A 26,126-nucleotide genomic window follows, 5' to 3' on the forward strand; every position below is an offset into this window, starting at 1 on the left:
TTTCTGAACATGTTACACCCGTATTAAGCATGTAACATGTTCAGCAACCTCCTGTCATCCCCACTAATGAACTACGAGAGCGCTCATCAGTACCAAGTATCAGTACAAGCCAATGGTGGCTGTTGTGTGGGAGAAGCCTTGCGCGGCCAAGCTGTTTTCAAATTGTGACAGCGGGCAGGGGATCCTCTCTGCGCACCCGCTGTCACAATTTGAAAACGACGTGGCCGTGCAGGGAACCACCCTCAAAACAGCCCCCATTGCAGCAGACAGCTCGTAGTTCTCAATGAACTGTGAGGATGCTGGTGAGCGCTCTCGTAGTTCATTTGTTCTTCCTGCTCTCCAGTAACTGTGCCTGTACTGGAGGTATGGGCAGACAGCTATACTGAAAGTCTGCAGAAGCTTGGCCATGCACCCATCATCTGCTGATTGGGAGTGCAATGCTCTGCAGGCCCCCAAGAAAAAAAATGCACATTTTTGTACCTGTAAAATGCTGAGGGGCCCTCCGGACCTGAATTCCACTGGGTCCCCAAAGTCTAAATCTGTCACTGGGAAGGACAGAAGTGAGGTCTGATAGATGCTGGCAGTAGGGTGACCACATTTCCAAACTGCCATTCAGGGACCCCCCCCCCCCCCCCAAAAAAAAAAAGATGATTTTTGTCATTTTTTTCGCTGACTTTTGGGGCAGGGGTGTATGAAATCAGCAGGCCCATGTGCGAGTGGAGTGTATGGTGGGGGGTAATATGTACAGGAGAGGAGTGTGGAGTGGCTGGGGGTAGTTAGTGGAGAGAGGAGGATGGGCAGGGGGACCGTGGGATGGACAGTGGGATGGACAGGTGGACGGTGGGATGGACAGGTGGACGGTGGGATGGACAGGTGGACTGCACACTTACACATACGGACTTGTCTCTGACTGTCTCCCCAACCTCTCGGTTCTCACTTCTTCCTAGTAGACTGTTCTCTGAAGCCTACGCTCTCCTTGCCGGACTCTTCTTCCTCCTCGTTGTCCAGGGACGAGCGTCCTCATCCGCGCCTCATGTCTGCCATGTCAGTGAGAAGAGAATCTGCGAGGCTGCGCTGGAAACTACACTTCCCAGCGTGCAACGTGGCACACGGAGCCCTCAATAGAGATGACTGAGGGAGGCGGCTTGTGTAGCTTGTCTGAGCGGAGCGGACATGCTCCCCGCCGCAGCAGATCCGCCCCCCCTCCATCTGTACTGGGAGGACTCATGGAGATCAGGGGAGGGGAGAGGGGTGAAGGGTAACAATAGAGCAAGTTGGGGGGGGGGGCAGAGGAAGAGGAGCGGTATAACCCGATGTGTGTCTGTACAGAGCAGCATAGAGCTCTGTCCAGTTCTGTGGAAAAGCAGAAAGAGAGAAGACTTCACACCACTGACCCGGAGAAAGGCCTTTGGAGAAATATACAACAGTTTACCACTTCCAGACCGCCCGCCGTTGTTTTACATTGCTACTTTAAAGAGGAATACCATAACCTCAGTATCCTCTTCTTCAACGGGCGGTCTGCTTTGAGATAAAAGTGGTCTGCGGTGGGAGAAGCCCCCCTCCCGCCTCTCTCCCGTGCCCTCCACCGCTTACCAGAGCCGTCGGTAGCAGCCGAGGCAATCGGGTCCTTCTCCCTGCTTGGCATGGAGACAAGTGAGGGGCCTCACCCATCTCCATATCATTGCAGGGTGGAAGCAACGTCAAAACGTCACTTCCGCCCAATGCTCTAATGCCGCGTAAACACGACCGTTTTTCACGACGGGAAAAAAATAATTTTTTAAATTGGTCATTAAAAACTATCGTGTGTGTGGGCTCCAGAGCATTTTTCTCAACGAGAAAAATAGGCATTAAAAATTTAGAACAAGCTCTATTTTTTCACGTCGAGAAAAACGGTCATGTGTAGGCTTTAACGACGGGGAAAAAAACGTGCATGCTCAGAAGCAAGTTATGAGAAGAGAAATTTGCATAATCAGCCCAAAGGGTGGCGCCATTCGCATGGAACTTCCCCTTTATAGTGCCGTCATACGGGTTGTACGTCACCGCGCTTTGCTCAAGCATTTTTTTTTTCCACGATTGTGTGTATGCAAGGCAGGCTTGAGAGGAATCATGTTGAGAAAAAAGTTGTTTTTTCCCATGACATTAAAACGGTCATGTGACTCGTTGGTGTTACAAGGTCTCAGGTGTGAATGGGGAGCAGGTGTGTTAAATTTGGTGTTATCGCTCTCACTCTCTCATACTGGTCACTGGAAGTTCAACATGGCACCTCATGGCAAAGAACTCTCTGAGGATCTGAAAAAAAGAATTGTTGCTCTACATAAAGACGGCGAACCTTGGCTCCCCAGATGTTTTGGAACTACATCTCCCATGATGCTCAGCCACACTGCAGTGTGCATGAGCATCATGGGATACATAGCTCCAAAACATCTGGGGTGCCAAGGTTCGCCATCACTGGTCTAGACTATAAGAAGATTTCCAAGACCCTGAAACTGAACTGCAGCGCGGTGGCCAAGACCATACAGCGGTATAACAGGACGGGTTCCCCTCAGAACAGGCCTCGTCATGGGCGACCAAAGGGGTTGAGGTCATGTGCTCAGCTTCATATCCAGAGGTTGTCTTTGGGAAATAGACGTATGAGTGCTGCAGAGGTTGAAGGGGTGGGGGAGGGTCAGCTTGTCAGTGCTCAGACTATACGCCACACACTGCATCAAATTGGTCTGCATGGCTGTTGTCCCAGAAGGAAGCCTCTTCTAAAGATGATGCACAAGAAAGAGCCGCAAACCGTTTCCTGAAGACAAGCAGACTAAGGACATGGATTACTGGAACCGTGTCCTGTGGTCTGATGAGACCAAGATAAAGGTATTTGGTGTCAGATGGTGTCAGGCGTGTGTGGCGACAACCAGGTGAGGAGAACAAAGACAAGTGTGTCTTGCCTACAGTCAGGCATGGTGGTGGGAGTGTCATGGTCTGGGGCTGCATGAGTGCTGCCGGTGTTCTGCCGAGATGTGTCCCCCTGGCGGATAATGCCCGCCCTGGACTACGCAGGCGCAGAGCTCCAGCTCCGAAAATTACCGAACGTGAAGATCTGTGCATGAGCTGTAGACTGCGCCTGGGCAATGAACAGGGCATTGTGACAGTCATTGCCGCCCGCTCCCGATGCTCGCTCCACTCTGCAAGGGGGGCGGGTGTATTACAATTATATTGTGTAAGGGGCGGATGGCACAAACTCCCCCATCAACAGTGTAAAACTCGCCCTTCTTTTTTTTTAAACAATGGACGCCCGCAGTCTGACTGAGACTCTGCATGTAAGAGGTGAGTGTAAACAAACCTTTCCCCGTTCTTCCTAGTGACTGCCACTGATCGTCTGTTCCCTGTCATAGGAAATGACGATCAGTGATGTCACATGTCAAGCCACGCCCCCACACCGTAGTAATCACTCCCTAGGAAACACTTAACCCCTTCAGCACCCCCTACAGGTTAACCCCTTCACTGCCAGTGTCATTTTTACAGTAATCAGTGCATTTTTATAGCACTGGTCGCTGAAAAAATGACAATGGTTCCAAAATAGTGTCAAAAGTGTCCGATGTGTCCGCCGTAATGTCACAGTCAAGATAAAAATCGCAGCTCGCCGCCATTATTAGAAAAAAAAAAAAAATGATTAATAAAAATGCCATAAACTATCCCCTATTTTTGTAGACGCTATAACTTTTGCGCAAACCAATCAATAAACGCTTAGTGTGATTTATTTTTTACCAAAAATATGTAGAAGAATACATATCGGCCTAAACTGAGGAAAAACTTTTTTTTTATATATATTTTTGGAGATATTTATTATAGCAAAAAGTAAAATAATATAGATTTTTTTTTTTTAAATTGTCGCTCTATTTTTGTTTATAGCGCAAAAAAAAAAAAAAAAACGCAGAGGTGATCAAATACCACCAAAAGAAAGCTCTGTTTGTGGGGGAAAAAAAGATGTAAATTTTGTTTGGAAACCACGTCGCACGACCGCGCAATTGTCAGTTAAAGCAATGCAGTGCCGAATCGCAAAAAGGGGCCGGTCCTTTACCTGCATAATGGTCCGGGGCTTAAGTGGTTAATCACAAGAGTTCCCCTTTTACATCAGAGTCCACAGAGTTCCCGTTTTACTTCTAAACTCGCAGGGTTCTCTTACACAGTAAAGGGGGGACTCTGCAGACTCTGATGTGAGGAAGAACTCTGGGGACTCTAACATAAGGGATGCTCTGAACTCTGATGTATGTAGAAGACTCTAAGGGGGAACACTGTCACCTCTGGTGTAATGGGGGACTCTGATGTAAGGGGTGCTCTGAGAACCCTGATTGACCTTGGTGTACTCACTCAGAGGCAGGAGAGAGAAGGGGGGAGACTTAAGTCACAGACAGGGTTGGATGGTGAGCTCACTCACCCCTTGGCAGTCAGCGTCTCTCATCCAGATGTATCTGAGGCTGCTGGAGCGTGGGCAGACACAGGGTTATTGGGACGGGAGGAAGAGGAGCAGATCAAGCCCTTTCTCCTCTCCTGTCTGTGTGGGGGGAGGGGTAATTGTCAGTGTTTGCTTTGGGCAGTGTAAAAAAGAGTGTAACAGAAGCTTACACAACTGCAGCCAGCCGGCAGAGCAGCGTATTTCTTTATTTATTATAATGCCTAGTGCGCCCAAGAGAGGGCGCATGGTGCGCCTCTATAGACCTGGCGCATGGCATTTAGAAATGTAAATAGAAGGGATTTGGGCGGGAGTTTATTAGAGGGGGGATGTGGGGAAGTGTAGTGACATGTGTTTGTTTATGTTTTACGGGCCGAATTGAAAGTGAAAGTGATTTTTCTGAAAACATCGCTGCACGCCTTCAAGTACGCCTAAAGCCTCGGGAGGTTTATTTGCATACTGCGCATGCATGCGTGGCAATTTCGTATATTCGCACGCACCGTCTCACTACGCCGGAAAAATCTTGGTAAATTCCAAGCGGCGTAGCTGCATTTGTGCGGCTTGAGGCGGCGCACGTGAATTCCCAACCATTTTCAGCTTGCGCTGACCATGAAAGGGAACTCCGCGCCAAATTTCAAACAAAAAATCGGCGTGGGTTCCCCTGCAGTAGCACATCAGACCCTTCGGTTTGGTCTGGATCGTAGGGGGGGAAAACCTACGCTGAAAAACAAGATCCATACCAAACCCTTTTCCACGCACGCAGTCTGGCCGGACAGCAATGGGGGTGGGGACTAGCGAGCGCCCCCCCTCCTGAGCTGTACCAGACCGCATGCCCTCAACATGGGGGAGTGTGTGCTTTCGGGCAGGGGGGGCACTGCGCCCCCCACCCCAAAGCACTCTTGTCCCCATGTCGATAGGGACAAGGGCCTCTTCCCGACAACCCTTGCCGTTGGTTGTCGGGGGATGCGGGCGGGGGCTTATCGGAATCTGGGAGCCCCCTTTAATAATTCATCTGGGGGAAAATGTAAAGTAAAAAAAAACACACAGATTTTTGTAGTAATTTATTAGTCAGCTGGGGGGGTCTTCTGCTGAGGCCCCCCTTTCTTCTTTAAGCTCTTTTACAAGGGGGGTGTAGGCCCGGTCTTCGCCGTTTTCTGCGAGGGGCGGTCATCTCTCTTCTGCCGGGCCCGGGCTTCTCCTGGCTGTCTTCTGCCGGCTCCGGTCTTCCCTCTTCTGCCGCCGGGCTCCGGTCTTCTCTCTTTCCTCTTCTGCCGGGCTCCACCGCGGGGTCCGGTCTTCTCTCTTGCCTCTTCTGCCAGGCCCCGCCCAGGCTTCTCTCCACTGTGTTCTCTGTTCCCTCTTCTGCCTGGCTCCACCGCGGGGGCCAGGGCTTCTCTCCGCTGTCTTCTTCTTCCTTCTTCTGTTCCAGCAATGTTGACGAGCTCTCCCGCTGTAATGCCGTCTGAGCGATGCATAGGCATAGGGCGTGGTCACCGGGTAATGCCACCCGGTGACCCCACCCTTTGTGGCATCACATTCCTGCGGCATGATGGGAATGTGAGGTCACAAAGGGTGGGGTTGCAGGGTGGCATCACCCGGTGACCACGCCCTATGCCTATATAAGTCGATGCGCACCGCTCAGACGTTATTACAGCGGGAGAGCTCGTTGTGTCAACATCGCTGGAACAGAAGAAGGAAGAAGACAGCGGAGAAGCCCTGGCCCCCGCGGTGGAGCCAGGCAGAAGAGGGAACAGAGAACACAGCGGAGAAGCCCGGGGGGGGGGTGCCCCACCCCCCGGCAGAAAACAACGAAGCCCGGGTACCCCCCCGAATGGTAAAGAGCTTAAAGGCGGTGGGGGCCCCAGCCGAACACAGCGGAGAAGCCCGGGGGTGGCCCACTCCCCGGCAGAAAACAACGACGCCCAGGTGCCCCCTGAATGGTAAAGAGCTTAAAGGGGATGGGGGGCCCCCGGCAGAATACAGCGGAGAAGCACAGGGGGGCAGAAAACCGGGACCCCCGGCGGAAGGCAGCGGAGAAGCCCGGGGGGGGTGGCCCACCCCCCGGCAGAAAACTACGAAGCCCGGGTGCCCCCCCCCGAATGTAAAAGAACTTAAAGGGGGTGGGGGGCCCCAGCAGAAGACCCCCCCAGCTGACTAATAAATTATTTTAAAAATCTGTGTGGTGTGTTTTTTTTTACCTTTACATTTTTCCCCCAGGTGAATGGGTAGGGGTACGATTTACCCCATACTCATTCACATAGGGTGGGGGACCGGTATCTGGGGGGCACATTATTAAAGGGGGCTCCCAGATTCTGATAAGCCCCCGCCCGCATACCCCGACAACCAACGGCCAGGGTTGTCGGGAAGAGGCCCTTGTCCCTATCGACATGGGGACAAGAGTGCTTTGGGGTGGGGGGCGCAGTGCCCCTCTGCCCCAAAGCACACACTCCCCCATGTTGAGGGCATGCGGTCTGGTACGGCTCAGGAGGGGGGGCGCTCGCTCGTCCCTACCCCCTTTCCTGTCCAGCCAGACTGCGTGCTTGGATAAGGGTTTGGTCTGGATCTTGGGGCAACCCCCACGACGTTTTTTCGGCGTAGGTTTTCCCTCTTATGTTCCAGACCAAGCCTAAGGGCCTAATATGCCCCCAGAGGGGAACCCACGCCATTTTTTTTTATTTGGTGTGGAGTTCCTCTTCATGGTCAGCATCCCCTGCTCGCCCCTGGTCCCGACACGGGTGCCCGGCTGGAGCGATCATTGCCGTGCACCCACGATCGCTCGATGTGTGTGTAAACGCACAGCTCCCGGTCCTGTCAGGGGGACAAATGCCTGATCGTCTGTTCATACAATGTACGGATTTTGTCATATACCGCGTCCCAGAATAAAGGCAGGCAGCAGAGAGATGTTGTAATCTCTCTGCTGCATGCAGCTGCAGTGCACAATGAGGGCAGAACTGTTGTGATGCAGGGGTGGGCAGTGAGAGATGACATCATCTCTCTGCTCCCCTGCCGCTCTTTTGCTGATTGACATCCCCCTTTTAGTGTCCTGCCCGCCATTCCTGTCACACCACTAACAGCAACGGCTCACTCGCTGACTGCTCCCCCCCCTTTCAGTTTCCTTTTCGCCGCTCTGCCTCCTGTCATGTCACCACTAACAGCGAGCAGCGGCGCCGGGCTCCTCACAAGCAGCGGCATTGCTCACTCGCTGATTGCTTCCCCCCTCCCCTGCGAGTGTCCTCTCCGCCGCTCTGTCTCCTGTCATGTCATCACTAACACAGCGAGCAGCGGTCCCGGGCTCCTCACAGGCAGCGGCGCCGCCCACTCGCTGACTGCTTCCCCCCTCCCCTGCGAGTGTCCTCTAAGACAGGCAGCGGAGCGGGTTGAACGGGCTGGCGCGGGCGTCAGTATGCCGCACCCCTCAAAGTGCCGCCTGGTACCCATGGTACCACCCAGTCCCATCATAGGGCCGGCCCTGCATGGCTATAAAGAATAAAGTCATTGCTCATTAAAAAAAAAAAACGTGGGGGTCCCCCCAAATTCCATTACCAGGCCCTTCAGGTCTGGTGTGGATTTTAAGGGGAACTCCACCCCAAATTTAATAAAAAAAAATAAAAATAAATTAACCTGGCCGGCCGCAGAAAAGAGGGGGGGACAGAGTGCGGCCCCCCCCCCTCTCCTGAACCGTACCAGGCCACATGCCCTCAACATGGGGAGGATGTCCCCATGTTTTTGGGGACAAGGGCCTCATCCCCACAACCCTGGCCGGTGGTTGTGGGGGTCTGTGTGAAATGGTACCCCCCTGTGTGAAATGGTAATGAGGTACATTTTGCCTCTACCATTTCACCAAAAAAAGTGTAAACAATTTAAAAAATGACAATAGCCGGTTTTTGACAATTCCTTTATTAATGTCTTCTTTCTGCACTTCTTCTTCTTCCATCTTCTTCTATTCTGCTTTCATTCGGGTTTCTTCCTCCATCTTCTTCTTCCTCTGCTTCTTTCTTGGGTCTTCTCGTCCGCATCTTGCACGGCTTCCATCTTCTTCTCCTTCCGTCGGCCTTCTCGTCCGCATCTTGCACCGGCTTCTTCTTCTCCTTCCGTCGGCCTTCTCATCCGCATCTCGCTTCTTCTTCCCCGGACGCTGCGCTTGGAATTGAAGTCCCCGCCGTTGACGCTCCTGTGACCCCCCTCTGACGCCACTGGTAAACTCATAAGAAAGTCCCCGTGTGGGACATGTGCATCAGAGGGGGGTGGGGTCACAGGAGCGTCACACGGCAGGAACTTCAATTGGAAGCTCATCCGCATCTCGCTTCTTCCCTGGATGCAGCGCTTTTAATTGAAGTCCCCGCTGTGTTACGCTCCTCCGACCCCGCCCCACTCTGACACACATGTACCACACGGGGACTTTCTTATGAGTTTACCTGTGGTGTCAGAGGGGGCAGGGTCACAGGAGCGTCACACGGCGGGGACTTCATTTTCAAGCGCAGCATCCGGGGATAGAAGATGCGAGATGTGGATGAGAAGGCCGACGGAAGGAGAAGAAGATGGAAGAAGACGCCGGTGCAAGATGCGGACGAGAAGGCTGACGGAAGGAGAAGAAGATGGAAGAAGAAGCCATGCAAAATGTGGATGAGAAGACCCAAGAAAGAAGCAGAGGAAGAAGAAGATGGAGGAAGAAACCCAAATAAAAGCAGAAAAGAAAAAGATGGAAGAAGAAAAAGTGCGGAAAGAAGATATTAATAAAGGAATTGTCAAAAACCGGCTATTGTCATTTTTTTTTTACATTTTTGACACTTTTTTTGGTGAAATGGTAGAGGTACAATGTACCCCATTACCATTTCACACAGGGGGGGGCGGGATCTGGGGGTCCCCTTTGTTAAAGGGGTCTTCCAGATTTCGATAAGCCCCCCACCCGCAGACCCCCACAACCACCAGCCAGGGTTGTGGGGATGAGGCCCTTGTCCCCATCAACATGGGGACATCCTCCCCATGTTGAGGGCATGTGGCCTGGTACGGTTCAGGAGAGGGGGGGTGCACTCTGTCCCCCCCTCTTTTCTGCGGCCGGCCAGGTTAACGTGCTCAGATAAGGGGTCTGGTGGGGATTTTTGGGGTAACTCCACGCCATTTTTTTTTTAATTTGGGGTGGAGTTCCCCTTAAAATCCACACCAGACCCGAAGGGCCTGGTATGGATATTTGGGGGGAACCCCCACGTCATTTATTTTATTACGGCGGGGTTCCCCTTAATATCCATACCAGACCTGAAGGGCATGGTAATGGAATTTGGGGGGGGGACCCCACACTTTTTTTTTATACAAATGAATTCTCTCAGAATTGCCGGGAGCCGACAATTCATTATTGCTGCGAGTGATTTTTAATGACTTTTTTTCCTTCAGAATGTCATTTTGAGCAGGGACAGTTCTAAGCATGGGAAACATGCGCCTTTTCACATGCTGACTTTACACCCCCCCCAGGTATGAAATTAAAAGGAATATTTCACTTTTATTGTTGCACTTTAAGCATTATTAAATTCACTGCTCCCGAAAAAACGGCCATTTAAACAAATAAAAAAAGCATTGATACGTGTCCCTTGGGGCAGGACTCGGGTCCCCAAACACTTTTTAGGACAAAAACTTGCATATTAACCTTGAAAATTAACACTTTTGATTTCTCCCATAGACTTCTAAAGGGAGTTCGGCGGCGGCTTTACATATTACTTGTGTAGCGCCTGTGTATTTTTCAATACAGGTGCTATGGTAAATTTAGTGGGATGAGAGAGTAATTTGCTCTCATCTATGTTGATTTGTTTAAATGTAGCTGTCGCCAGCCCTGAACTGTCCTGTCGGTCATTCTGTGCTCCAGAGATGTAGTTCCATCTCTGGATGGCAGGTGGCACCAGAGGGGTCTTTCCTTCAGCAGGTCTTTCTTGGGTCTTCTCGTCTGCATCTTGCACGGCTTCTTCTTCCATCTTCTTCTCCTTCTGTCGGCCTTCTCGATGGCAGGTGGCACCAGAGGGGTCCAGGCAGAGGTGCCTTTCCTTCAGCAGCCAATTAGAGGAGTGTTTCCCTCGCGGGGCATGCTGGGGGAGGGTATTTCTGTGGCCGATGCCATTTTTTGGGGTTCTTTGCGGGTTCCTGGTTCCAGGTGCGGCGTCCACCTTCAGGGTGTGCGCACATCACGGGCCCCGGCGATATGGCCTACCAGGCCGGGGCGCACATGCTACGCGGAGTTCCTGACTCTGGGCCCTCATGGCTCAGAGCAACTAAAGCTACAATGGGGGCCCATTTTGAGAGGAAGATCCCAAGCTGGCTGTGCTGTTCGGTGGGGAGTCGGTGTGAGGTGAGCCAGAGGCAGGTTATCCAATAGGACTCAGACAAACCATCGGGGATCTGGGTGACCGAATACTGGCAGGTTGGATGCTGCAAACTGTCAGTCGGTGGCCCCAAACTATTGACTGAGAGGATTCGCTCTACTTTTCATGTTCCGGAGTACTGGGCCTGTGGCAGAGACCCTTTACTAATCCAAATTCCATTAGAGCCAAGTCGGTGGCAGAGACTTGTTCCTTCTCAGTGTTTCCGAGTGACACCCTGGCTGCCAAGCCTGTGAGAGGGACCTGTCCAGGGGCACAATACCCACTCCGGCTGGAGTGGCGACGAAGCAAGAATAATCATTGGAGGCAGGACTGCTTCTTCTATCCATAGCCTGAGCCCTGGTTCACACTGGGTACGATTTGGAACGATTTGAGATGCGATTTGACATGTCAAATCGCATCTCAAATCGGCGGCATTTGCCGGCAATTGTCGGCAATGGCACTGTCCTAATCAGTGCGACACCGCATCTGCGATTTCAAAAAGTAGTTCCTGTACTACTTTTTGCGATTTCGGGCCACGATTTACATTAAATTGTGGCCGAAATCGCGGCAAAATCGCGGCCGCGAAATTGCGGTAAAAACGTGCATTTTACCGCGATTTTGAATTCGCAGCAGTGTGAACCTAGGCTGAATCTGCAAAGTTCCTCCTTTTCACCAACCTATGCTGTCTACCTCGAGTTGACTGTTGGTTGTGTTGGACCAGAAATAAAAGCATTGAAAACGTCAACCAACAGCCTGGACATTCCGTCACTGCTCTCACCATCACCATTAGAGGTCGACCGATATATCGGCTGGCCGATATATCGGGCCGATATTCAGTCATTTTGGAGAAATCGGCATCGGCCGATTATTATCCAAATGTGGCCGATATTTAGCAGATCTGCATCAGCAGAGTGTGGAGAAGGAAGGAGGAACATGGGGTCCCCCCTCCCTTCTCCACACTGTCTGCAGAGCAGTGCCGTGTGTGTGAAGGAGAATGGAGCTGTCGGGCCGGTGTCGGGGTGGGCGGGACCCGGGGTGGGCGGGACTCAGCTGTCCAACACCAGCCAATGGGATGAGATCATTGGCTGGATAGCTGCCCACCCCGGGTCCCGCCCACCTCCAACATCACGATGAATCTAAACTCCTCTCTCTCTCTGCTCTCACAGTTTCACAGCACATAATGTAGCTGATAATGTGTGAAACAGTTTCACATGGTGCTGCAGAGACAGAGGAGCTCCGATTCATCGTGATGTTGAAGGTGGGCGGGACAGCATTCCAGCCAATGATCTCATCCCATTGGCTGGTGTTGGACAGCTGAGTCCTGCCCAACCCGGGTCCCGCCCACCTTCAACATCACAATGAATCTGAGCTCCTCTCTCTGCTCTCTGCAGCACCATGTGAAACTGTATAGAGAGAGTTTTACACATCAGCTACATTATGTGCTGTGAAACCTGCTAATGCCAACCAGCCAGTGTCACCTGCCAATGCCATCCAGTGCCACCTGTCAATGCCATCCAGTGCCACCTGCCAGTGGCAACGCCATCCAGTGCCACCTGCCAGTGGCAACGCCATCCAGTGCCACCTGCCAATACCATCTACTGCCACCTGGCAGTGCCATCCAGTGCCACCTGCCAATGCCATCCAGTGCCACCTGCCAATGCCATCCAGTGCCAACTAGTGCCACCTGCCAGTGCCAACTAGTGCCATCCAGTGCCACCTGTCAGTGCCAACTAGTGCCATCCAGTGCCACCTGCCAAGGCCATCCAGTGCCACCTGCCAGTGCCAACTAGTGCCATCCAGTGCCACCTGCCAGTGCCATCCAGTGCCACCTGCCAAGGCCATCCAGTGCCACCTGCCAATGCCATCCAGTGCCATCTGCCAGTGCCAACTAGTGCCATCCAGTTCCACCTGCCAGTGCAAACTACTGCCATCCAGTGCCACCTGCCAATGCCATCCAGCGCCACCTGCCAATGCCAACTAGTGCCACCTGCCAATGCCAACTAGTGCCATCTGTTAATGCCATCCAGTGCCACCTGTCAATGCCATCCAGTGCCATCTGTCAATGCCATCCAGTGCCACCTGCCAGTGGCAACGCCATCCAGTGCCACCTGCCAATACCATCTAGTGCCATCCAGTGCCACCTGGCAGTGCCAATGCCATCCAGTGCCACCTGCCAATGCCATCCAGTGCCAACTAGTGCCATCTGCCAGTGCCATCCAGTGCCACCTGCCAGTGCCAACTAGTGCCACCTGCCAAGGCCATCCAGTGCCAACTAGTGCCATCTGCCAGTGCCAACTAGTGCCATCCAGTGCCACCTGCCAGTGCCAACTAGTGCCATCCAGTGCCACCTGCCAAGGCCATCCAGTGCCACCTGCCAAGGCTAACTATTGCCATCCAGTGCCACCTGCCAATTAGTGCCACATGCCAGTGCCAACCAGTGCCATCTGCCAGTGCTAACTATTGCCAATTAGTGCCACCTGCCAGTACCAACCAGTTTCACCTGCCAATGCCATCCAGTGCCACATGCCAATTAGTGCCACCTTCCAGTGTCACCTGCCAGTGCCAATTAGCGCCACCTGCCAAAAAATAAAAATCGGCCTAAAATATCGGCCGCAAAAATCGGCATCATATATCGGCCATCGGCCACCCCAAATTCTAAATATCGGCATCGGTATCGGCCAGAGAAAAACCCATATCGGTCGACCTCTAATCACCATCACCCCTAGACACATCACAGAGGTAACTTAATTATGCCGTCCCAAATCTAACCAGCGGCTCCTCCGGGGGTAGCGCTACACTTGCATTGCGCCCTGTGCTACGCCGATTCATGCGCCTAATTAAGGATTCATCCAGCGTACCAATTAAGCCATGAACCGGCGCAGCGCACTGTTAATAGTAAATCAGCCCCAGGGTGTCGATGCAACATTCCAGACAGGGCCACTTCACACCATAGAAATGCAGTCCAGATGCTTTTCTGCATTCGCTTTTTTAATGCATTCCAGTGCATTTTTGGTGTGTTTTTGATACAGTCCAGTGCATTTTTGGTGTGTTTTTGATACAGTCCAGTGCATTTTCCCCCTCTTTTTTTCTTAAACCTAAATAAGGACATTTGCATTCCAGTGCATTTTTGGTGTGTTTTTGATACAGTCCAGTGCATTTTTCCCCTCTTTTTTTCTTAAACCTAAATAAGGACATTTGCATTCCAGTGCATTTTTGATGCGTTTTACAGCATTCCAGTACAGTCCAGTGCAGGAAAAATGCAGCATGTTAAAAAAAAATTCTGGATTGCACTGGAACTGCAAGCACTGCTGTGAACTATCCCACTGAAAAACATATAACCTGCTTTCCATGTGTTTTTGAAGCAGAAAAAAAATGCACTGGACTGCATGTGGTGTGAGCTGGCCCTGTATGGAGAAAGCTGTGTTCTTGACTTTGGATTCTGTAGTTTCTGGACCAGAACTTTGAGGCTCGGTTCACACTTAGACCCCTTTCACACGATGCATCTCAATGGACCCTTTCACACTGAGTCCTGCAAGCAGCAGCTTTTGGGCTCCAAATATGCCCCTCTCCATTGAAATGAATTGAAAGCGCTGTAAAAACGCCTTGCCCTTTCACACTGAGGCACTGCAAAAACGCCACAAAAATGTTAGGGTCTTAGCGGTGCTTTACCAGCGTTTTTAGGGCACTGCAAGTGTGAAAGGGGTCTTAGCGGTGCTTTACCAGCGTTTTTCAGGCACTGGCAGTGTGAAAGGGGTCTTAGCGGTGCTTTACCAGCGTTTGTCGGGCACTGGCAGTGTGAAAGGGCTCTGAAAGCACTCGGGCTTTCACATTGGGATTGCAGATGAGGCTTCGCTCGAATAACGCCCCCAGTGTGAAAGGGGCCTTAGTGCGGACGCGGCTCACAGCAGGGGTCCGGCGCGTCTCTGTTTCAGGGACAAATCAGGCCAGAATTTTTGCCTGAATTCAGACCTGAAACAGAACCAAAGACGCACAGGTCCCCTGTGCAATCCGCTCCGCAGCCGCCATAGATATGTGTAACCCGGCTCCATAGAGACAGGCACACTCTCCTGTCATGTGAATCGGATTCTGAGAAAACCACTTCCAATTCACACCAGTGTGAACCCGGTTCTATTCCTGTGTCCGGAGTTTACCAGGTGCCTGCAATCTGTGAGTACACAGGTGTGTAAGGTCGTTATATACTCAGGTCTGAGGAGAGCTCAGAACTTCCAGAGATCATTTCCAGTGAGGGAGACAAAGACAGAGGGTCCCATCAAGGGTAAGGTGACCAGATTTTTTTTTTGGCAAATGGTAAACTGTTTTATAAGCATATTTTCCTCTAATGATATGAAGCACTGACCCCCGAAGGAGCTGCTGGTATTTGATTGGGCCTGTTCTCTGCTCTAACACCCCTAATAATTTGGTCTCACTCCCCTTGACACAGCTGTGGTGCAGTGCTGGTGTGAAGCTCAATAATAAGAAAGGTGAATAGACACAGATTATCTTCACTTTACCTGTGTTGTCAGCCGGGCATACACTGCTACACCTGTTTGGAGAACTAACAAGTCTCACAACAGGTTGTGTTAAAGCAAAAGGTAATATTACTGTAGCACCTGTGTACTTTACAGTACCGGTGCTAGTTAAATTTTAGAGGTAGATCAGAGTGTAGTTTAACTCTGATCCAGATTGTTAAAGCGGGGGTTCACCCTAAAAAAAAAAAAATTCTAACATTGCATGGAGCCGACCTATGAGACCGACAGTATGCTGTTTTTTTTCTTTCTTGCGTACATACTAGGGTTGTCCCGATACCACTTTTTTAGGACTGAGTACAAGTACCGATACTTTTTTTCAAGTACTCGCCGATACCGAATACCGATACTTTTTTTTAAATGTCCCCCCACAGATGCGGCCATGTCCCCCCCCCCCCCCCCCCCACAGATGCGGCCATGTCCCCCCCCCCCCCACAGATGCGGCCATGTCCCCCCCCCCCCACAGATGCGGCCATGTCCCCCCCCCCCCCCCACAGATGCGGCCATGTCCCCCCCCCCCCCCCCCCACAGATGCGGCCATGTCCCCCCCCCACAGATGCGGCCATGTCCCCCCCCCCCCCCCCACAGATGCTGCCATGTCCCCCCCCATATATGCAGCCATGTCCCCCCCCCCCCCCCATATATGCAGCCATGTCCCCCCCCCCATATATGCAGCCATGTCCCCCCCCCCATATATGCAGCCATGTCCCCCCCCCCCTATATGCAGCCATGTCCCCCCCCCCAATATATGCAGCCATGTCCCCCTTAACTATATGCTGCCGTGCCGCGCCGCCGCTTGGTTAATACGGGCGGGGAACAACATTACAGCTTACATTTGAATAGCTGTAGTCTTAGACACTCCCCCTTGCTCGGGATTGGACAGTTCACCCGAGCAAGGGGGAGTGTCTATACGCGGCGGGAAAGACTACAGCTATTCAAATGAAAGCTGTAATGTTCCCCGCCCGTATTAACCAAGCGGGGATGCGTTGGCGGGGGGGGGGGGAAGTATTTTATTTTGGTATCGGGGGTATTTGCGGGAGTACGAGTACTCCCGCAAATACTCGGAATCGATACCGATACTAGTATCGGGACAACCCTAGTACATACCATTTTAGGGCTATTTTCACCCCCAGCTTTGCCGCGGGCGTTCCTAATCTCAGGCTGTGATTGACGTGCTTCCGACCGGCGCATACTGCGCGTCACGAGTTGCCGAAAGGAGCCGAACGTCGGTGCGCAGGTGCCGTATAGAGCCGCACCGACGTTCGTCTTCTTTCGGCAACTCGTGACGCGCAGTATGCGCCGGACGGAAGCACGTCAATCGCAGCCTGTGATTAGGAACGCCCACTCCCGCGGGGAAGCCGGGGGTGAAAATAGCCCTAAAATGGTATGTACGCAAAAAAAAAAAATTAACCGCATACTGTCGGTCTCATAGGTCGGCTCCATGCAATGTTAGAATTTTTTTTTAGGGTGAACCCCCTCTTTAAGTGCAAAACAGGGTCTCTGTCTCAGCTTGGCTGTGCTGTGGGCTATTCTGTTGCGCTGGGGTGTTCTTACAACCCTGGTGCTGCAGGTGGCAGCAGTGGAGTCAAGGTTTGGGTACTTCTTTCCCGGCAGCCAATCAGGAGGGTCTGACCTCGCTGTGCGTGCTGGGGAGGGGTATTTTATGAGGCAGACGCCATTGGCTCTGGGTCTTCCACTTCTTCGAGTGTGGCACCCACCTTTAGGGTGACCACATCAGAGTTATGGCCTACCGGGGCGTGCGTTCCACGCGGTGTTCCTGGTTCCAGGACCATGTTGGCCCGGAGCATCTGAACAGCGACGAGGACCCAGTGAGCGACTGGGTTCCCACCTTTGAGGATCCAAAACTGTATTGCTGTTCGGTGGGGAGTCCGTCTGAGGAGCGCCATTGAGAGGCTGGCAATACAAAAGGGCCTCGACAAACCATCGGGGATGGAGGTAGCCGGACACTGAAGGATTGATCACCAGTCAGTCGGTACATGGGCGACAAGTTGAAGGAGATCCAGGCGTAATTCATCTAAGGAGGATTATCTCCGTAACTACAAATCAGAGAGGGCCTGTGGCAGAGGTGTCTCTCTGACGTTCACCAAGGAGGGTCTGTGGCAGGGACTCTATCCTACAAATGTTCGAGTGATACTCCGGCTGCCAGGTCAGTGAGAGCAAGGGCGGATCCAGAGTCTAGTCTCGAGAGGGGCACTGCCAGAAAATAAGGTGTTGCTTACAGAACTCAATTAGGTGTCTGGTGTGTCCGCTGCAATGTTGCAGTACCGCTAAAAAATCAATGATCGCCGCCATTACTAGTAAAAAATATTTAAATATAAATGCCATAAATCTATCCCATAGTTTTGTAGACGATTGTCAGGGACTGCAGACATGGTACAAGAGATGGTCAGGGACTGCAGACATGGTACAAGAGATGGTCAGGGACTGCAGACATGGTACAAGGGATGGTCAGAGACTGCAGACATGGTACAAGGGATGGTCATGGTACAAGGGATGGTCAGAGACTGCAGACATGGTACAAGGGATGGTCATGGTACAAGGGATGGTCAGAGACTGCAGACATGGTACAAGACATCAATGCAGCCTCATCAGTGCCCATCATTGCAGCCCCACTGTATTATGAACGCAGTCCCACTTTTGTATATAAATTCAGTCCCACTTTTGTATATAAATTCAGTCCCACTTTTGTATATAAATTCAGTCCCACTTTTGTATATAAATTCAGTCCCACTTTTGTATATAAATTCAGTCCCACTTTTGTATATAAATTCAGTCCCACTTTTGTATATAAATTCAGTCCCACTTTTGTATATAAATTCAGTCCCACTTTGTATATAAATTCAGTCCCACTGTGTATATATAAATACAGCCCCACTTTTGTCAATGAATGCAGCCCCACTTTGTATATGAATGCAGCCCCACTGTGCATGGCACTCACCATGGCATTGCCTCGATCACACAAAGCAGGTACCTCCTCCTGACGTGTGTCATGGAAAAAACAGGAACTGTGGGTCTGTGTTCGGCAGGGCAGTGTGCTCTAGCAAGGTCCCCCCTAGACGGACTTGTGTGATAGACAAAACACTGATTCATTCAGTGTTCCATCTCCATCTACTATCACACGATCAGGTCTAGCACAGGCAGCATAGCCGAACACAGACCCAACCCTCACACACAGCGAGAGATGCCCGGTGTTATACACGCAGGAGAGAGGGGGAACGCTGCAGTCGGCTACAGCTCAAAGCAGCCTCAGGACAGGCAGCCTACCGGGCTGGGCCAGTCCGGCCCTGGTGATGAGAGAGAGAGTGAGAGACTCGGCAGCGGCAGGAACCGCAAAGCAGTTTAAAAAAAATAAATAAATAAGCCAATGTGACATGATTGTCTCGGGGGGGGGGGGGGAGAATTTCCCTGTTGCCCCCCCCCCTGGATCCGCCATTGAGTGAGAGAGGCCTGTCCGGGTACACTAAACCCACTCAGGAGTGGCGCAGAGAAAGTGTTACGCTTGGGAGCAGGACTGTTTCCCTATCATCACGCCTGAATCTGCTGATCTCCTTTTTTCTTCAACTTTACTTTCCTCACCACAAGTTTATTGTTTTTACCCGGCTGGGTAATAAAGAGCACAGCAAAGAGCACCTGTTGTGGACATTCCTTTACTTCTACCAAATGCAATACGCATCATTCACCTCTAGGAATTCGGGGGAGCCATGAGGTAAATGTGCCGCCCAAAACAACCAGCAGCTCCTCCGGGGGTAGTGCTACATAGTTATTTGAAGTCATGTGTGTTTTAAATGTAATTCATTGTATGTCTAAATTTGTCCTGCATACTTGTTATCTTTATTTTGTTCTATGGTGTTGATGTAAGAACTTGATATGTACACTAAACATCAGTGATACAAGAACCTCCGCCTTCTCATTGTGACTAAGGGGATCTATATTTTGGTGTGTGGTGTGTGTGTGTGTGTTCCTATGGCTTATCTATGCATTTATTACACTTAAATTTCTCTTTCTGGGCAGGGGGCTGAACAGTCTAGCTTTACAATTGGTTGAAGCTGAAAGAGCTTGTGAGCCAGGTGGCACTGCATTTTCCAGTGTTTGTATTTTGCTAAAGCTGGAGAAGATCCCCCTGCGTGGGTACGGTACCGGACCCCCCGTTTTACTTACCTGACCCCTTGAAAGTCCCGCGCGTGTCTATGTGATCCTCTTCGGTTCCCAGCCTGGCCGTTAATTGGCCGTTAATTGGCCAATTGCTGCGCTGCCGTCAATCACAGCAGATGACGCGGCGCGCCAAGTGATACAGTCGGCGGCTATGCCCGCCGCTGTAGCACGCGGGCGTGCTCGTAGAAGCTTTCCACTATGCTCACTCGCATGAAGGTGGAAAGCTTTTGCGAAGGAGGAGCCAAGACAGCCGCCGAGGGACCCCAGAAGACAGGGTTAGGGGACACTCTGTGCAAAACAAGCTGCACAGTGGAGGTAAGTATAACATGTTTGTTATTTAAAAAAAAAAAAAAAAAAAAAAAAAAGTTTGCCTTTAGTGACCCTTTAAGTGTCCAATTTTTTTTTTTTTTTTTTTTTTTTGGCAGAACACCCCTTTAAGCTTCTCAGATCATAACCCTATTAGATTTGTATATTTTATTTATTTTTTCCCTGGACAGTCACATTTTTTCTGTAGGAGAGACTTTTTTATTATCCACCATATAACCAAGCCTATGAGTCCTACAAGTCAAAGATCAGCCCCACCCTGTTTAGGTAAATATTGAAAAATGTAACTGCATTCTTCCCCGGTGTCAAAGATTTTCACTTTCATTTCTCTCTTCTGCTTTCAGCGATGGTGTCTGCTGATCTGAGAGCTGAGCTGGAATGTTCCGTCTGTCTGAACATTTATACAGATCCTGTAAACCTGAGATGTGGTCACAACTTCTGCCGGGTCTGTATTGATCGTGTGCTGGATACACAGGAGGGGTCTGGAGGATATTCCTGTCCTGAATGTAGAGAGAAGTTTCCGGATCGTCCTGCACTGCAGAGGAACATAACACTACGTAACATAGCGGGGAATTTCCTGTCTTCTCAGCCAGATCAGGAGTCCGGGGTCTTCTGTACTCACTGTGTGGACTATCCTGTACCTGCTGTTAGATCCTGTCTACATTGTGAGGTTTCTCTGTGTGATAAACACCTGAGAGTCCACAAAAGGTCCCCAGAACACATCTTATGTGACCCCACCTTGTCCATGGAGAGCAGGAAATGCTCCGTCCATAAGAAGATCCTGGAGTATTACTGCATTGAGGATGGGACCTGTATCTGTATGTTGTGTATGATTGGAGGACATAAGGGTCATAAGATGGAGTCACTGGATGAGGCTTCTGAGAAGAAGAAGAATAAACTGAGGAATGTTCTGCAGAAACTTCTGACAAAGAGAGCGGAGACGGAGGAAAGAGTCCAGAGTCTGCAGGAACACAGGAGGAAAGTAGAAGAAGAAGCACCTGGTGACACCGAGAGAGTCACTGTCCTGTTTAGAGATCTCAGGAGACGTCTGGAAGATCTGGAGAAGAGAGTCCTGAGGGAAATCTCCGGGAGGGCAGAGCGGATCTCCATCTCCATCCGGGATCTGGAAATAAAGAAGGAGGAGCTGTCCAGGAAGATACGTCACATTGAGGAGCTGTGTAACATGACGGATCCACTGACTGTCTTACAGGAATCAGACACAGGTGACTTGTGTGATACTGAGGATGGAGATAATGAGGACAGAGAGAGACATGAGAAGCTCCTCCATGATGGAGGGGGTCTGGATTAGGGTGACCACATTTCCAAACTGCCATTCAGGGACACCCCCCCCCCCAAAAAAAAATACGTTTTTTTACATATTTTTTTGCCAGTTTTGGGGGCAGGGGCGTATCCTGAAATCAGCGGGCCCGTGACAGGGGACTGGGTGACAGGGGACTGGGTGACAGAGGGCTGGGTGACAGGGGACTGGGTGACAGGGGACTGGGTGACAGGGGACTGGGTGACGGAGGGCTGGGTGACGGAGGACAGGGTGAAAGGGGACTGGGTGAAAGGGGGCTGGGTGACAGGGGGCTGGGTGACAGGGGGCTGGGTGACAGAGGGCTGGGTGACAGGGGGCTGGGTGACAGGGGACTGGGTGACAGGGGACTGGGTGACAGAGGGCTGGGTGACAGAGGGCTGGGTGACAGAGGGCTGGGTGACAGAGGGCTGGGTGACAGAGGGCTGGGTGACAGAGGGCTGGGTGACAGAGGGCTGGGTGACAGGGGACTGGGTGACAGAGGGCTGGGTGACAGAGGGGGACAGGGGGACTGGGTGGCGGAGGGCTGGGTGTGGGTGACAGAGGGCTGGGTGACAGAGGGCTGGGTGACAGGGTGACAGAGGGCTGGGTGACAGGGTGACAGAGGGCTGGGTGACAGGGTGACAGAGGGCTGGGTGACAGAGGGCTGGGTGACAGGGTGACAGAGGACTGGGTGACAGAGGACTGGGTGACAGAGGACTGGGTGACAGAGGGACTGGGTGACAGAGGGACTGGGTGACAGAGGGACTGGGTGACAGAGGGACTGGGTGACAGGGTGACAGAGGGCTGGGTGACAGGGTGACAGAGGGCTGGGTGACAGGGGGTTGGGTGACGGAGAGCTGGGTGACGGAGGACTGGGTGATGGAGAGCTGGGTGACAGAGGGCCGGGTGACAGAGGGCCGGGTGACAGAGGGCCGGGTGACTGGGTGACAGAGGACTGGGTGACAGAGGACTGGGTGACAGAGGACTGGGTGACAGAGGGCTGGGTGACAGAGGGCCGGGTGACAGAGGGCCGGGTGACAGAGGGCTGGGTGACAGGGTGACAGAGGACTGGGTGACTGGGTGACAGAGGACTGGGTGACAGAGGACTGGGTGACAGAGGGCTGGGTGACAGAGGGCTGGGTGACAGAGGGCTGGGTGACAGAGGGCTGGGTGACAGAGGGCGGGGTGACAGAGGGCGGGGTGACAGAGGGCGGGGTGACAGAAGGCTGGGTGACAGGGTGACAGAGGGCTGGGTGACAGGGTGACAGAGGGCTGGGTGAGGGGGGACTGAGTGACAGAGGACTGGGGGACAGAGGACTGGGGGACAGGGTGACAGGGGACAGGGTGACAGGGGACAGGGTGACAGAGAGCTGGGTGACAGAGAGCTGGGTGACAGAGAGCTGGGTGACAGAGAGCTGGGTGACAGAGAGCTGGGTGACGGAGGGACTGGGTGACGGAGGGACTGGGTGACGGAGGGCTGGGTGACGGAGGGCTGGGTGACGGAGGGCTGGGTGACAGGGACTGGGTGACAGAGAGCTGGGTGACGGAGGGCTGCCTGACGGAGGGCTGGGTGACGGAGAGCTGGGTGACGGAGAGCTGGGTGACGGAGAGCTGGGTGACGGAGGGCTGGGTGACGGAGAGCTGGGTGACGGAGAGCTGGGTGACGGAGGGCTGGGTGACGGAGGGCTGGGTGACGGAGAGCTGGGTGACGGAGGGCTGGGTGACGGAGGGCTGGGTGACGGAGAGCTGGGTGACGGAGAGCTGGGTGACGGAGAGCTGGGTGACGGAGAGCTGGGTGACGGAGAGCTGGGTGACGGAGAGCTGGGTGACGGAAGGACTGGGTGACGGAAGAGCTGGGTGACGGAAGGACTGGCTGACAGAGGGACTGGCTGACAGAGGGACTGGCTGACAGAGGGACTGGCTGACAGAGGGACTGGCTGACAGAGGGACTGGCTGACGGAGGACTGGGTAGAGAGAGATTATACAGTCCAGATTACAATTTGCAGGGGCAGCAGAGGTGACAGAGAAAGGGGGGTGCACCATGCAACCCCCCCCCCCCTTTCTCACTGTCACCTCTGCTGCCCCTGCAAATTGTAATCTGGACTGTATAATCTCTCCCCCCATTGCATGGTCAACCCCCCCCCCCCCCCCCCCCCTGCACCTACCTTTTCTGCCCCTGCTCCAAGGATGGCCGGCGCGGCGCAGCGGAAGTCGGGACTCGCGGGAGGTCGGGACTCAGGACGGGCGGCGGATCGAGTCCAGCTGAGCAACCAAGGCCTGAAGGGGAGGAGGAGGATGTCTTGGTCTGTGCCGCGGTAGGTGAGTGACTCACTGCTGTGACGGTGCTGTCTCTCTGCCTGTTACGCTGGCGCTGCTGCTCTCTCTGCAGCAAGAATCGCGGCTGGCCGCTGGAGGAGGAGGAGGTGGGGGAGGAGTCGGAGGCGCAGAGAGCGGGACACGGTGACGTCACTGGTTGCTACAAGCCAAGCGGGGCTTCCCTAGCAACCAGTGATTTAGAATCATTTAATTACAGCGGCAGTGAGTGTGGCAGGCAGTTGATTCCGGGACTCTCTATTGTCCCGGTTTGAAGGCTCCCGGGACACGGGACAAAAATGTATATTACGGGACGATCCCGGGCAAACCGGGACACGTGGTCACCCTAGTCTGGATGTGGCTGGGATATCACACACATTACACACATTATCTGATATAATAACAGAGGGAAATGTACACTTCCCTATACAGGAAGCTGCAAACATATTACTGGATGTAAACACGGCTTATAATCATCTCCTTGTATCAGTTGACATGAAAACTGTAATCAGGTCAGATAGATACCAGTATCATTCAGAAACACCAGAGAGATTTCAGAATCATCCTCAGGTGTTGAGCAGTCAGAGTTTCTCCTCAGGGAGACATTACTGGGAAGTGGATGTCGGGGGATCAGATTGGTGGGAAGTCGGGATGTGTTACCCCAGTATAGAGAGGGGAGGAAGGGAGGCAGCGATTGGATATAATAAGAAGTCCTGGGGATTGGTCGGGTATAATTATCAGTATTTGATGAGACATGACAGTAAAGTGATCCTCTTACCCGCCAATCTCTCCAGTAACAGAGTCAGGATAGATCTGGATTATGAGGCCGGGCGGATCTCCTTTTATGATCTGTGTGACCCGATCCGACGCCTCCACACCTTCATCACCACCTTCACTGAGCCCCTCCATGCTCTGATATGGGTAGGGAGAGGCTGTATAAAGATCATGCTTTTTTGATTATTTCATGTCAGAGTTACTATTATTGCAATTGCAAGCAACAAAGTAATAAAAAAAAAAGATTTTGCAGATACTAAGCGCAGGAAGGAAGTCTTTTTGTAAGTATTGTAGTGTGATCCATAACTGTGATGTATGACTTGCCAGTTCCAACTATGGTATCTGCGTAATCTCTATTCCTACAGTCAATAAAATTGGGGGGGGGGGGGCGAACGAGCATAATCTGTTTCAGGAGAATGCTTGTAATCCAAAGCACTCGTATATCAAAGCGAGTTTCCCCATAGAAGTCAATGGAAAAATAATTAATTCCACATTTACTTCTATTGCATGCAATACCGCATGTGGCCGGAGGTGGGGGGCGTGCCGGAGAGCCTTGGAAATACTCGGACAGCTCGGCTGAACTCGGAAAGGCTTAATCTCAGAAATACACTGTTGCCGAGCCTTTCCAAGGGTTTCCGAGTTCAGCCGAGCTGTTCACGAGTGTTTCCGAGGCTCTCCGGCGCCCCCCCACCTCTGCACACATGCGCTATTGCATGCCATAGAAGTCAATGCGGAACAAATTATTTTAGTTTCCATGGACTTCTATGGGAAAACTTGCTTTGATATGCGAGTGCTTTGGATTACTATCATTCTCCTGGAGCAGATTATACTCATAATCCGAGGTTCCACTGTAGTGCAAAAAAACTTTTTTAGGTTTCGCTGCGACTTGAGTCGCACCAATTAGAATGGGGACCATTGAAATACATGGGTTTTGAATTGTTATGCGACTTCACATGTGTCAAGTCGCACAACAACTCACAGTAATGGAAATGGAGCCTTAGAAATTCTCCCTAGGACATATTTAACCCGTTGAACTCCCCCCTAGTGTAAACCCCTTCTCTGCCAGTGACATTTATACAGTAATCAGTGACTATTTTTAGCTCTGATCGGTGTATAATTGTCACTGGTCCCAAAAAAGTGTCAAAAGTCTCCGATCTGTCCGTGGCAATGTCGCAGTCCTGCTAAAAATGGCAGATCACCGCCATTACTAGTAAAAAATAAAATACTAAAAATGCCATAAAACTATCCCCTATTTTGTAGATGCTATAACTTTTGCACAAACCAATGAAAGGCTTATTGCGTGTTTTTTTTTTTTTTTTTTTACCAAAAATATGTAGAGGAATACGTATCGGCCTAAACTGAGGATTTTTTTTTTAACCATTTAAGACCCGGACCTTTAGGCAGCTAAAGGACCCGGCCAGGTTTTGCGATTCGGCACTGTGTCGCTTTAACAGACAATTGTGCGACGTGGCTCCCAAACAAAATTGGCGTCCTTTTTTTCCCACAAATGGTGCTTTCTTTTGGTGGTATTTGATCACCTCTGCGGTTTTTATTTTTTGTGCTATAAACAAAAATAGAGTGACAATTTTGAAAAAAAATCCAATATTTTTTTATTTTTTACTTTTTGCTATAATAAAATTCCCCCAAAAATATATAAAAAAAAAAAAAAAAAAAAATAAGTTTTTCCTCAGTTTAGGCCGATACGTTCTCTTCTACCTATATTTGGTAAAAAAAATCGCAATAAGCGTTTAGCGGTTGGTTTGCACAAAATTTATAGCGTTTACAAAATAGGGGATAGTTTTATTGCATTTTTATAAAAAAAAATTTTTTTTTACTACTAATGGCGGTGATCAGCTATTTTTTTTTTTTTTTTTTTTTTTTTTTTTTTTTTTTTACACGTGACAGCGACATTATGGCCGACACTTTTGACACATTTTTGG

At 51.4% G+C, this 26,126-nt stretch overlaps 1 protein-coding gene across 1 annotated transcript; it reads left to right on the plus strand.

Annotated features, from left to right (window-relative positions):
• The first annotated feature begins 15,003 nt into the window (after positions 1-15,003).
• On the plus strand, positions 15,004-24,440 carry LOC120930789 (E3 ubiquitin-protein ligase Midline-1-like). Its single transcript, XM_040341962.1, has 3 exons — positions 15,004-15,055; positions 20,147-21,000; positions 23,764-24,440. Exons 2-3 carry the CDS (start codon positions 20,149-20,151, stop codon positions 24,367-24,369), a joined length of 1,458 nt encoding a protein of 485 aa, XP_040197896.1. The 5' UTR covers positions 15,004-15,055; positions 20,147-20,148; the 3' UTR covers positions 24,370-24,440.
• The last annotated feature ends 1,686 nt before the right edge of the window (positions 24,441-26,126 follow it).

Source organism: Rana temporaria, chromosome 3, assembly GCF_905171775.1.
Source record: "Rana temporaria chromosome 3, aRanTem1.1, whole genome shotgun sequence".
NCBI classification, from domain to species: Eukaryota; Metazoa; Chordata; class Amphibia; order Anura; family Ranidae; genus Rana; species Rana temporaria.

Bases quoted from the DNA above. Each gene is read 5' to 3' on its own strand.
- LOC120930789 (XM_040341962.1), top strand. From the start codon at position 20,149: ATGGTGTCTGCTGATCTGAGAGCTGAGCTGGAATGTTCCGTCTGTCTG. The intron at 21,001-23,763 runs ACTGTCTTACAG...GGTCACCCTAGT, and splicing joins GTAACATGACGGATCCACTG to CTGGATGTGGCTGGGATATC.